Genomic DNA, 13,283 nt, shown 5'->3' with positions numbered 1-13,283 from the left:
GCTGGTTTTTACCCTGAAGGTGCTTACATACCGTATTTGAGTCATCTATTCTTTTGTCATGAACTAAACAGTTTGAGGGCATTGTAAGGCAGTTTCTTTCCAGTTCTGAAATCCACTTTTGCGGCTGCTTTTCAAAATACGGACACCGGCCTGGCTGCAGTTGGTCCCATCAATAGCATCTAGGGAAATGAATCTCTCCTTACTTGTTCTCACTATTCCTGTTTGTATTGCAAGGAATGGAAAAATCTTTTTGGCTACAGCATCCCACTGTGCTGTTGGTGTGCTGTGACTTCAGATCCTGTTCAGTATCCTTGGCTTTTCGGTGTACGTGCCCTTAAATTCCAACCTCGTGGGCTCTTGGGTCATCTCCTGAGCTGTGCTCGAGCTTTTTTCACCTGCATGTAGCTGCTGCAGTGAGGATACCCTGGGGAGTCCCGTCAGTGCTTTATGTATGATAAAGAGGTGGTTTGCAGCCCGGAAGCACCGAAGCGCAAAGCATCAAGCAGGTTTAGGCACTCAGTTCCCACCGGTTACATGTAGAATGCCTGGTGCCTTTAATAAGTGTCTTTGAAGCTAAATGCTGAATACTCCTGCTGGTGCTTCTGTATGAGGGCCTCATCTGCATGACAGCAGTAATGAGGCTGTTATGATAATACAGGCAGGGCCATTAACCTGAGTCTTTTGACAGAAAAGGGATAGAGTTGTGTGCATCTTATGGGAAGGGGGTGAGAACGGAGGAGCCAGGCACAGGGCAGGGCCTGGAAAAGCAAAGTGAGGAGCTGCAGTGGGAAGGGACAAAAACTAGAATTCAAGCAATGTATAATCTCTGTGACCTCAGTTTCCCCATGCATTACACAGGGGTGATAATCCTATATTTTATATGTCTATGGGAGCACTGAGCAAAAGAATCTAAGAGAGCAAAGGAGGACAGCAGTGAGAGAACAGGGGACTGCTTGTAACCATCTGCTGTAGTTAGTCATGTTACCCTGCGGTCCGCGCACGCTTCTGGTAGCGTGAGGGTTGGCAAAAGAGCTGAATGGGGCTCCAACCATTCATGTTAATCTGCCTTTTAGGAAACTGTTGGGTAAGGGCTCTTCTTCTTGCTGAAGCCAGTGAGAGACACTGAGGCAGGCAATGCTCTGTGTGTGCTGGGAGCCAAATCCTAGAGGTGGGAAATGCTGCGGAGCGTCTACGATAGCCATGTTCCCTGGGACGTGGTTATGTTATCCATGGGTCAGCGTGGGTTGCAACACAGGTGGGCACTGGGAAGAAGTGAAGATACAGCAAGTGGAGGGACTTGTGCCAAGAGTTTGGTATCCTGGGCAAGATGAGCTTGCCACTCTGTGGAAGGTTTTTATGAGTGCAGTTGCCAGAAGTTACTAGCAGCAGTGACTGCTTCTGGACCTTTCATCCATCATTCCCTATGCCTGTAAATAAACCAGCCATGTCTGTACCTCTGTACCTGGATTTTTTTAAGAGGATGCTGCTTCTCCCTGACTTCTCCCTGTGGAGAAGTTGACTACTGTGTGTTGTTTGGGTGATGCTTCCTCTCCACTCATTAAAATCACCTGCTGCAGAGATAGGCAAAATGTCCTCATTTAACTCTGCACATCATGAGTGGCAACTCATACAGTCTACACTCCACGTTAACTTCTTGCTTCTGTGCATCTCCTGTTCTGTGGACACTTGCCAGCAGATCTCCAAATAAACCTGAGACAGGCAATTTTTGCAATGACTATTTCTTGCTTTCCCAAGGACCAGAATGGGGACAGCCATCACGTGGGAGACCTGAAGATCTCTGGAAAAGAGTTCTTGTCATTACCTGCAAGGTCAAAGAAATACCGGGAACACCAATCCAGTTCAGAGAGAAAGTCCCAGGGGTCAAGTACATCGCCACTGGATACCAGCGAAGTCCGAGTCCAGGTCTCGCAGTCGGTAGGAAGATGTTTTTTTCTTCCAGTACTGATCTGGGAGTTTCTTATAGCATATGTGTTTTTACCTCATTCCTAACCTGGTATGGGGGTGGCAGTGTGGCCTGTTGGCTGGAAAACAGAGCCTGCGTATAGCTCTGCTTTTGACTGTTTGGGCAACTGTAGGCAAATCATTTTGCCTTTTTGAGTCTCAGCTTCACTGTCCATTAAGCAGAACAATGGTACCAACCTCCATCATGAACTGGTTCATGAGAGCTTGGTATTTAGTGGTGGTATTGGTAACCTTCTCTTGAGGGATGAGAGTTTAGACCTCAACTTTCCTGAGTTTGGGACTGTCAGGATGTGATGCCTTGAATTCCAGAAGAACGCAGCAATTTGGAACCCTTGCTGTGTGGAGCCTGACTTGATCAGCCTCCTGGGGTTCATGAGGAGTGGGCTTGTTGCCTTCAAGAAACAGAGCTCTTTTCAGGTTTTTGATGAGCAACCAAAAATGCTGGTTGCCTCTGCCAAATCTGGGACCTTCGGTATTGTTCCCTCTCATCTCCTGATCACATTGATGGTCTCCAGAGAGTGGGAGTGTGCAGAGTGGTCTCTGAATTCATCAGTCATTAGGCAGAGATGATAGAAGATCATTGTCTAGGAGCATCTCTTTGGAAGCAAGTTAGGTGGAGCATGCTTCCTAAAGAGCAGAAGCTGGCAAGAGGAGCTGGCCCTGATGTCAGTGATTTACGGGTTGCTGGCATGCAGTAAGTGCTGTGTTGGGTGTTGAAGAGCTGACTCAGTCCGTGCTTGGCTCGCTGGAAGGTGGTGGGGATCCGTGTCCCGGAAAGCTCTCCACGTGCCTTTTTGATGTCTTTAGCGTGAACAATTGAGCTGTTTGTAAAGCTGTTATCTTCTGGTTGTGTTGATGTTTGTTGTGACACACGGCAAATACAATGTACTGGGGAGGTTTTCTGCAGCTGTGTTGGTTTTGTTCTCAGTCCTGGAGACAGGGATCACACCCACAAACGATGGCATGTTTCTGGATCATGGGAGGGGGCTTGGAGATACTTGAACTCAGTGATCTCAAGTGAGAAGCCCCAAGTCGTCAGTTTGTGGTTGCCAGGAGATGGAGCGTAATGGCAAAGATTTAATGATTGCATGGGTTCTTGAAGGTATTGTAACGCACTTTCACAGTCCTGTGATCATGCAGTGATTCCAGATGGAATAAATCCAAGCCAGGAAAGACAGACCTATTTTTTCTTGGTATTTAAGAAAAGCGAAATAAAACATTTTCATGCTGGGTAAGAAAGGGTCTGAGCTGCAGAGCTTGGGATGAAGCCTGTCTGTAGAGTGGGGATGCTTGAAAGTGTTTCTAGCACTGAGTCCTTTGTTCCTGGTCTGCGGCTCGTGGGGAGAACATGTCCCGCTGTACCTGTGTGCATGTGCGTACGTACACATTCATTTTTGACCACAGATATTCCTGATTTTCAGTTCTCTGACCACTGGAGACGGGATCTTTATACCAACTGGGTTTTTTTTAGACTTCTCTGAGCTCATTCTTCATTCCCAACAGTGCTCGTGGAAGTGTTCTAATAGGAAAAGCATTTCCTACTGCTCACCGGTGCAAACATAATCATTGAGAAGGAAAACAAAGCTCATCTGAGCCAGAAAGGAGACAGCAGCACAGGGGCATCCAAGGCAATACAAAGGCACAAAAAAACCCCACTTCTGCCAGAAATAGCCTTGTATTTTTAACTCAGACATTCAGCCAGAAACCAAACAAAAGTCATGCTCCATCCAAGAGCAAGGCAAAAAGCATTCCTCAGGAGTGTAGCTGCGAGTACATAGGCTGTGTCTAAGAAAAGGCCCCATGGGACGTTGCCAACCACCAGTGACCTCGCGATAGTACACATGGGGTTTTGGTGAACGTCCATGAAAGAGCAAGTGTAGACATACGCACTCCAGTCATAGGAGCTGCCTTTCAGACACCTGGGGTACATGCTGATTCCTGACTCCGATGGAAGTGTGTGAGTAGGCGAGAGACACGCTGCTCCTCCCACCCTTCAGGGAACGGGCGACAGTGCAGCAGGCATGCAAAGCCCAGGGTTTGCTCTTGCAGAGGGGTGGCTCAGGCTCTACCTGACTGCTGCAGTCTGATTCTTTCACCCACTGTACTCCCAAGGCCTCTTCCCTGTGTGCCCTGACTTTGCAGTGTGTGTGTGTTAGCTCCCCACTTGCTCTGGATTTGGGAGCTGAGCCCTGAGAGCCCATTTTTAGTTCAGTTCCCAGGCACGCCTAGTGCACATGGTAGTAAAACAGCATAGGGTGAATTCAACAGGATATGCAGAGCAGCAGTGTGTGGAAAAAAATGACATCTTCCTCCTTGCAGACACTAAACATGTCCCATTTTATCCCAAGAGAGAATAGATCAATGTACTCAACAGTGCTCTTCGCTGGAGAAGGGTGGCTGCCTGTCTTACGTTTTAAAGAATGCCCCTTATTTGGTATCTAATAGGCCATAGTCCATATCCCATAAAAATGGCAGTGACAAGTGTTTTATTGCGTTTTTTTTCAGGCCAGTAGATACACAGAGATACATAGCACGATTGGGGTTGCAGTGTTTGTAGGCAGATGTTCTGAACGGCAGAGGGAAGTTTGCTTGGCAAAATGCAGGTAGGACACCAAAGCCTCCCAGCATTGCTCTCAGTGGGGCATCCTGCCGTCCTTCCTTGCCAAGGAGGCCAGAGCCCCCAGCTAGGTTTTGCCCCTGCCTGTGCACCCTCAACGTGAAGGCAGGTGTATTTATATCCCCTTCCCTAAAGTTTTCTGAAACACTCTCAGAAATCCAGGAGCTCCCCAGAAGCCAGAGCTGGAGAGGCTCAGGAGGCGTTTGAAATTCTGCCCTGATCCCTGCAGTGCCTCGCAGTGCTGCGTGCGTGCTGTTTGTCCAGGCAGAGGTTTGTCTGTCACCCCTGTTGCAGACAGCAGAGCGCTGCCGGCTCATGGCTTACACCAGCTGGTTGTCTTCAGACCGTGCCCCACCACACATGAAATACCTTCCAGAAAAGGCTCTTTTGCCAGGAGAACGTCTCTGCAGTATGTTCTGGTGGACAGGGCTGGGTCACTTCAGGGGAATTTTGTTTTGTGTTGGTGCTCCCAGCTGACAGTTCGGCCAGCCTGACTTCGTAGCATAGGCCAGACCTCAGGATGTTTTAAAGTCAATGTCTTGCAGGTACTTGCCAAAAGCGAAGCAACCCATTGCCTTGTGTTCTGCGTTTGTCCGCGTCTGTCAGAGGGCTGCCAGGGCCACGTCGGTCTGTTGTATGGGAGTGTGGGTGGGCTTTATTGAAAAGCTGTAATTCCCATCCATGTGAGACTTTTTAAATGAAATGTAGCAAACTCCACCCAAGATGGGAGAGAAGCTTTCCTTGGTCAGGCTGTTCAGTCAAGAATCCCCCCAGATTTCTCATTTTCTGAATGCTCAAAGCAAAAACTCTCTAATCCATCAGTAAACAGCAAGTCCTTAATTAGAGGTGAGCTCTAATGGTTGATTTAAGATGCCACAATACCCGCTGTCCCATCAAAAGGCATGAACTCAAACTGTGCACGCAGTCCTGTGTGCTGCTCTCCCACGGTCGTTTTGCAGAGGGGAACCGAGGCTCCGCGCAGGGATGCCCAGGAAAAAAACTCATCCCAGGCCCCAATCCGAGTGATGTAGTCTCTGGACAAGTCCTGCTGTCCACACAGCCTCTGACCTCCTTCCAAAGGGGCCTTACTGCAGCGGGCAGCTCCCTGGGACGGGGAGGTCCCGCGGGTGCGGTGCCTGAGTCAGAACTCCTGGGTTTGCTGCCCATCTCTGCCGCCGACTGCCTCTTGTTTACCTCCCTCTTCCCCATCTGTGTGATGGGGTAATGCTGCTTCCCTGCCTACCCTGGGGAGGTTACAGAGGCGTGATGATGGCTGTAAAGTTGTTTGAGCTTTGGATGGCAGGAGCTGTGGTGGTGTTATTAGCATTGGTGATGATGATGCTAATTACTGAGCTGCTGGGAAACTCCCCATGGGAGGAGGCGGGAGAGGGGAGGAGAGGCAGGGAGAAGTGAAGGGAGGCGAAGTGAGCTTGGGGATGGAGAGGAGCCTGTCCCTGCTGGCAGCTCTGTCAGGCCCTGGGAGAAGGGCTCAGCCTGTTGGCAAAGCCGTGGGGATGCTGGGATGGATAGGAGAAGCCATGGCCCAGGTGCTGCGTAAGGTAGGAGAACGTGCCAGGGCCCGCGGCAGATCCCTCTGTGCGGCTTGGACCTTCCTGCTGCTGCTGTGCAAGATGGTGGTGTGGGACACCAGCATGCACATGATGGAGAGCTTGTGCAGGAGAGTCTTGTCGCTGGCTGGGTGGAGAGATGGGCTTCCTTACCCTCCCGTGGCCCCGTGAAACGGTGGAATTTCCCAGCTGTGGCTGGTGGTCACTGGGAGGAGAGGGACCGGCACTGCCTGGGTCTGGGGGACGGGCAAGGGCAGGGTCCTCTTCACCTTTGAGGTCAGGTCTGGAGCTCCCATAGGAATACGTAGGGCTGTGAGTGCCTGGTTCTCCACAGGCAGAGCAAAGGTGGGTTTGGTCTGGGAGAAGCTGGTGAGGGTGAGACGCATTTGGTCACATTTTTTTCTGTTGCAGCAGAGCCCTGAGCAAAAGTAGCCGCATTAGAGCTCGGTCCCTGTGCCTACAGTTGCAGGCAGCCAGATCCAAGTGCTCCCTGGGACTTGTGCACCGCACACCTTCTGAGTTTCCTCTCTTTTAAAAGTAACATCAAAGCAGAAGGTTTTGTACCACATGAAGCTTGCAGACATCAAAGGCTTGCTCATAAATTTGAGCCCTCTGCTCCACTGTGGAGAAGGTCATAACGCTCCAGCTCTTGATTGACTTGGTAACAGCTGTATTTTAGAGGGTTACTGGAAGGATGGGATTTTTCTAACACTTCAGAAATATCAGAGGTTGTGTGTCCCTCACCCCCCTCTCTGAGAGAGCAACCACTATGGAAAAAGGAGAGGGTCCATGGAAGAAAGGGGCTTGTGTATTCCTGAAAAGACTGTGGGGGGACCTGCCTCAGTTCTGGGCCTTGCGTTAAGGTCAGCACCAAGCTGAAGTCTCTGAGATCAATGGGACTGTGCATGTGCCAGAGTTCAAGGGCTAAAGCACTTTATTGGGTCAAGGTCCAACAGCTGGAGCAAATACTATGGAGAGAGGTAAGGATCAAACCCAATCCTCTCCCCTCCATGGGGATCTGTGCTCTAGAAATGGTCCTGTTCATCTGGACTCTCGTCTTCCCAGGGGAGTGCATCAGCTCGAGGGAGTGCTTCCTTGCTCTTCAAACCTGTCCTCCACCCTGTCCTCAGCAAAGACCATTTATAGTCAAGAGAAAGAGGAGCTGTGTTTGATTGCCGTGACGACTTGCAGAGATGGGTTGCTGATGTATTTAGACACTGAACAATTTGCAAGCATGCTGCATCGCCAAACATTCCCTAGGACAAATGTTTTTATAAGACCTTTTTTATGATTGCAGTGAGAAGCAACCATAAAAGAAGGGAAAATTTTGTAGATCTTACCCCCTGCCCCAAAGGCAGGTTGCCAAAGCTCTTTTGATGGTTTCCTCTCTCATGATTTACTAGGGGATTATCAGGTTGCAGGAGCAGTGCAGAGAGCAGATGCTCATGGTTGACCCTCTGCCTGGCCTGCAAGTACGAGAGTTCAGTTCCTGGTGTCACTGGGCAGGGAGCAGAGCTGGAGGGCAGCGTGGCATCCGTGGCAGAGCCGGGCGGGGAGGTCCTGCCTGTCCCTGCTGAATCATGTCTTGTCCGGGCAGCTCTAGGGTGTCAGGTGCCCCCATGCATCCCCCGTGGCTTCACTCTGGACTGCAGAATTGGCCAGATGGATGCTGGGGTGCAAGGATAAATACTGCCTCGGGGGCTTCCTCCCAGACACTTGTGCGCTGGCCCCAAAGCATCTTTTCCCTGGTTGTCTGGTATTGTTTGAGAGAAGATTAAACTGATACTTCCTTGCAGTCCCTCAGGAGCTTGAACATAGGGGGTTGCACCAGGCAGCCTTTGCTGCTCTGTGGTGGCTGTCTGTGCATCTTCCCTCTCTTTTAAGACAAGGTAGCCTCTTTGTCTCATTGGTGTGTAAACTACCGCAATGCAAGGGCAGTGCAAATGCACACCCTCCTTTATCCCACAGCCTTTATGTTTTGTTTAACTGCATGGGTATAATTATGCCATTATCGTTGGTCAGACTTTCTGGTGTAAACGTGCTCCGAGAATCCGAGAGCAGGGGGGATGGAGAGGAAGAGAGAAGCCAGAGTCAGGGAGAGGGAAGGCGGCTGCTGCTAAATTTAAGACTGTTCCTATGACACCTGGAGGCTGCTGTGCTGGTGTCAGTCCTGTTGGAACAGAGCAGGTAAACACTGAGCCACGGCTCGTTCTTGTAACCCTTTATCTTTCTGTTCAGTTTGTGGGACCTGCTGCAGTGCGTCGGGCAGACGCAGACCTGGGAGAGAGGCTGCACTGAGATATTTCCTGGCTGGAGGCAGGATGTGCCGGAAAACTTTCTGGAGGGCTTGAGTCTGACAGGTATCGGGAGGCTCTTCCACGGATTTGGGCTGTTTGGAGAAGCAGCCAGTGATCTGGTTGCCTCCCCAAAGTCATCTGAAATTGTCTGACCTTTCTTTCCATATGTCTGTATGAGTTTTTGTTAAGCTCTAGGGTCCTTCTTTAGCTCCTCTTCTCTGACTCAGGTGGGCTGGTTGCACAGATGCTGCATGAGCCAGGAGAGATTTAAAAAATGCTCTCCCAAATCTAGAGGTGCAGCAGAGCCAGAGCCAAAACTCTTGTGAGTTTTGCAATGCAGAGCCTGACACACGCTGTTCCTTGCTGGGACTTTGGTGCTAGCATGGGAGACAGGGAAATAAACGGGTAGATAGAAAATCTCTGCAAAGTAACTGCACAGAGATGGTGGGGGGAGGCAATAGCATTTTCTGGCTTGCACTGCTTCTGCTGCATTCATTGCCTCAGAGGTAAATTATCAGTTTCTTCCTTAAATATTAACAGCTGCCAGGTAATGAATTCCCCCTCTCTGTTTTATAATGGCACTAAATTTGGGATTTGCCTTGGTTTTCTCTGTAATTATCCAATGAAAGTGTGTGAGTGAGAGGGAGGCACGGCAGAGCTGGGCCTTGCAGGCTCTGCTGCAGGCAAGAGTCGTGCCTGGGGGACTGAACCCAGGCACGACCCTTCCCCGCGGGCAGCTCCGGTGTGTGGGGCTGGGGCTGCACAAGCAGTTATGTGAGGCTTATGGTTTTACGATCCATCACTAAGTTACTTTTTCTCATGCAGAGGAGTGGGTTTGGGAGGTAGGCTAGCATACACAGGTGGAGTAAAAGCCAGAATTACCTGCCAGGCTCCTCGGCATCCCACAGAGGAGAAGCTGGTCCTGGTGAGGTGTGGTTGGGAGAGCACCTGGGGAGGGAGCAGCGTCCCCAGCAGGGAGAGGTGAGGCAGGAGCCGTCTTGATTCTTCGGAGCACTGGGGCCAAATGCTCTACTTGTCTCTCCCTGGACAACCCTCTCCTCACTGGGGGTGGCACCTGCATTTCGGACAACTCTATAGCTTGAGATTTGGTGTTGTGAGAGACCAGCTGTCTTCAAAGAACTGTGCATGGTTCCCTGCGCTCTGCTGCTGAGTAAGTCGATGTAATGCCAGTCCAAGGATTTTCCTTTGCATCCTCTGCCTTGCTCATCTGGGTGGCCAGAGGAGGCTTCCTTAAAATCACCCCTGCGGAGTCCAAAAATGGGAGCCCAGAGACTCTGCCTTACATGCCTTGGGTGCAATGGAGACGGCTGCCTGGCTGGATTTGAGAAGAAGCGATCATCTCTTCTACCCACAGCTTTTGCTTATGAGAAGGTTACAGGCACTGGCTGCTTTAACCACCCTTTGCAGTCAGGTCCCAGGGGTGTCTCTGCTCAGAGCAATGGGCTTTGCAGCACCGAGGAGACTCTCAGTTGATGCTGGTTTTGTTTTGGGAAAGCAACTGCTCTGCTACAGAGCCCTTGAAGGTGCTGTGAATGGTTTTGACATTTCTTAATTTAAGCCAGGAAAAAGCCAGACTGTGACCTCTGGGTCACCTGCGAATATTTGACCCTTTTGGGTGCTGAAGCAGAAGAAATTACCCCTACAAGGTGCATTGCGCAGCACAGGAATAGTGTTAACTATTCCCTCCGCTTTGTCCTGCAGACAATATGGAGGACAGAAGCCAAGCAGAAAAGAGAACCTGTCACCATGTAAAAGGGGCAGATAACTCCCACGCGCTCTGTGGGGCAGGACTGATGTTGGCAGGGCAGATGGTATCCGTATGGGCCACAGCATGATCGGTATCCTTCATCTGGGGCGGCGATGGCTTTAGGACTGCTTGCGCAGGGCTGCCCTTGCAGTGTCCTGCCCACATTTTGCTCTGAACAGAAGCAAGGCAGAGGTATCGCTGCCTCTGTGCCTGTGTGTCAGCCCCTAGGCCTTGTCCTCAGTGAGATGCTTCAGTGCTTAAGGTCCCAGAGATAAAGCTGAATTCCTTATCTTCCTGTCTTCGGGATATTCTTGTTGCTGGGACACGCTCTTTCTGCTTTTTCCCACTACGCCTGTCCCTTGTTTTTCCTCCTCCCAGACTGAGGTCAGGTTGTGAATCAAAGCTGTGCTATGAAAAGAGATAGGAGGCAGGATTTAACACAAGCCTGTGCTTGTGCATCAACCACACGCAGAAAAAAGAACGTACCAGTTGCTCCATGTGCAGGATGGCTGTCCAAGCCCTCGGCTGTGCAAAAGTTACACTAAGGACCCAAGGTCTGGGTGTTTCTCAGACCCCTTGGGCTGAGGATCAGGGGAATGAATGAAAGCATGTCTGAGACCCCATATTCCATCCATAACTGGCTAAGTGTGGAGGCCAGTTTTGGAGCTAGAAAAGTGTAAGAAAGAGCTTCTTACCAGAGGAACCTGCTCTAGGAAGGAGGTAAAAACTGAACTGGTTGTCCGAGGTCCCCCAGGAGACCTTTGTTGGAGATTACGACAGAAGGTCAGCGAGTCCAGTGGTCCAGGCTGGAGCTGACTAACCAAGCTACCGAAATACATTCTTCTTCCCCTGACTCATCGTAACTGAGTTTTCAGTTATTGGTACTTTGAAGCCATAATTGAGGTCTGCTTTCCTCGTTGCACAGCCTTTTCTCCCGGCAAATTGTCAGCCATCAAGTGGTATGAGACAGTAAAAGAGATATTACACTCACCATTTCCTAGAAACTGTCACTTTAAAGAGAACAATACTAAAGAGAGTGATGAATCGGAGCCAGACCCAGAGCAATAAAACTCCAAATGTTTGACTTCTCTCAAAACCTGGAACTCTTCATTAATTTCTAGGGTCTCTGCCGTGCCTGGGGCACTTTGTACATTCACAGTTCCGGCCTCTCGCATTTAATAAACTGCACGTGCCAGAAGAGCTTAAGAATATCATAGTCCAAGTTCTCTTCGGGTGTAAATCAGTATAACTCTGCTTAAATCACTGGAGCTATGATGACACCAGATGACACAGGGGCCTCCAGTGACTGGGGATTTTGTTTGGTTTTCTTGCATGAATATCTCTTGCTCAGGCAAATGCAAGCGCAAGAGGCAGCAGCATGGCTGTGCCTGTGTTTTGCCGGGGTGCCAGCAGTGACCGGTATCCGTGCCAGCGCCGGGGGCTGAGCTCCCAGCCATGGCTGGTGGGATCTGGCATGTAAGGGAGCACCTGATGGATCCAGCCAGTCTCTGCGCATGGACTGAGGCGGGGAAGGGAGCGTGGTCTGGCTGTGCTTGCTGGAGCCCTGCTCTGTGCTTTTCCATTGTTTGGTTGGGTCTACATAGATAATCTTTTCTTACTTGTTTCTCTTTATATGAGCTATATTTAAAAACAGGGAGGTGCACCCTAATAAATGGGGTTTGGGTTTCATTTAAGGACAGACCTGTAGCCGTGCAGGAGCCAGTATCATCAGAGCAGTTTTGTCTGTACCTTATCTTCGATAGCGGCTGTTACCAGCTGCTGGACAGGGCTACGGTGCTGGAGGCTCTCCCAGAAGACACAAACAGCACAACCTTGGAGCAAGTTTGGCTTTTGTCTGTTATTGCCCAGCTTTGGGGAGGTCAGATCTCAGCCTGTGAGCAGCTTGTCCCGTGTGGTCACTTGGGCGTCCTGCCCAGAGGCCACCCCGCTGCCTTTGTTCATCACCAGCGCAGCTCCATCCCCAGCGTTCGTTTGTGGTCAGGCAGGGAGAGTTCAACGACCCAGGCGACGGGCAGTAGCCTCCTCTGGTAGTAGGTTGTTCTCTAACCCACTGCTTATGGATAGACGCAGTCTATCCAATGCCAATCCTCTCTTCTGCATTTAGGATAGCCTTGGGGTGACTGGAAGTTTTGGGGTCTCTCTGGGCTGTCCTTGTGTCTGTGCTTGGACGAGGTGCAGGAAACTGAGGCTCCCTGGGAGCTGGCTGAGGGTCCTCCTCGGTTGCAGGAGTAAGGAGAAAGATGTGAATCCATAAATCAAAGGAGCTTGAAATGAGGAAGGTTCAAGTGCTGTTTCTTGGAGCTCTCATGATAAAAAACCGTCATGGCAGCAGGAAGGCTCCGTCTGCCCCTGTATGGGTGTGAATGCAGCTGTTGGGGCGGCCTGTCAGGGTTAGAGGTGCGGGCAGGCAAAGCCCAGCTGGACAGGAGAAGGTCTCCCTGCTTTTGGCAGTCGCTGCTGGCTGCCCGCTGGGCAGGGCACAACCTGCGTCCGGGGTTAATGTGGCAATCACGAGCCTCTGCTCACACCTCACCTTCAACCTGCGTCCACGTTTCCCATTAGCAGTGCTATTTTTGAGCCTCCCAAGGCAATTAACACCAATTAATCTAAAAAAGCCTAAATAATGGTTTTTCAGAGCCCCCGGCTCCTTCCTGTTCCCATGCGGCCCCAGAAGACTGCAGCCCGAACCTGGCAGAGAGCTGAGCCCAGTTAAGTGTGCAGGGGCTGCTGGGGAAGCTTCTCGGGGAGATGTGCAATTAGAGAAGGACCCCAAATGATCCCATAGATCCAACTTTTCCATCCTGGATCGTGGTGTCTGTGCCACAGAGAGAGTTGCAGTTCCCTGCAGTGCTCCTTATGCTGGAGGAGAAGGGGAACCAGCTTCTGCAGATCGGTGCAGTCCCCTCTTGAGAGCCAGCAAAGAGTGAGACCACTGAATATGCTTGGGTGCAGGATGTGCAACTCCCCTGGGATGTGCAGAAAAGTCCCTGGAAGATTTTTTGCCTGTATCTAAAGCCACTTGCATCCTC

The 13,283-nt window shown here is 50.6% G+C and overlaps 1 protein-coding gene across 1 annotated transcript in view; it reads left to right on the top strand.

Moving 5' to 3' along the window:
- The window catches only part of GPSM1 (G protein signaling modulator 1), an 83,425-nt gene that overhangs the window by 53,003 nt on the left and 17,139 nt on the right, over nucleotides 1-13,283 (top strand). Inside the window, exon 11 of the mRNA XM_075170725.1 lies at nucleotides 1,756-1,935. Within this exon, the coding sequence (XP_075026826.1) occupies nucleotides 1,756-1,935 (180 nt within the window). The remainder of the gene's footprint in view (nucleotides 1-1,755; nucleotides 1,936-13,283) is intronic.

This window comes from Calonectris borealis, chromosome 21 (genome assembly GCF_964195595.1).
Source record: "Calonectris borealis chromosome 21, bCalBor7.hap1.2, whole genome shotgun sequence".
Lineage (NCBI taxonomy): Eukaryota > Metazoa > Chordata > Aves > Procellariiformes > Procellariidae > Calonectris > Calonectris borealis.
The sequence above is the reverse complement of the archived record's forward strand: the minus strand, read 5'-3'. Positions and strand labels throughout refer to the sequence as shown.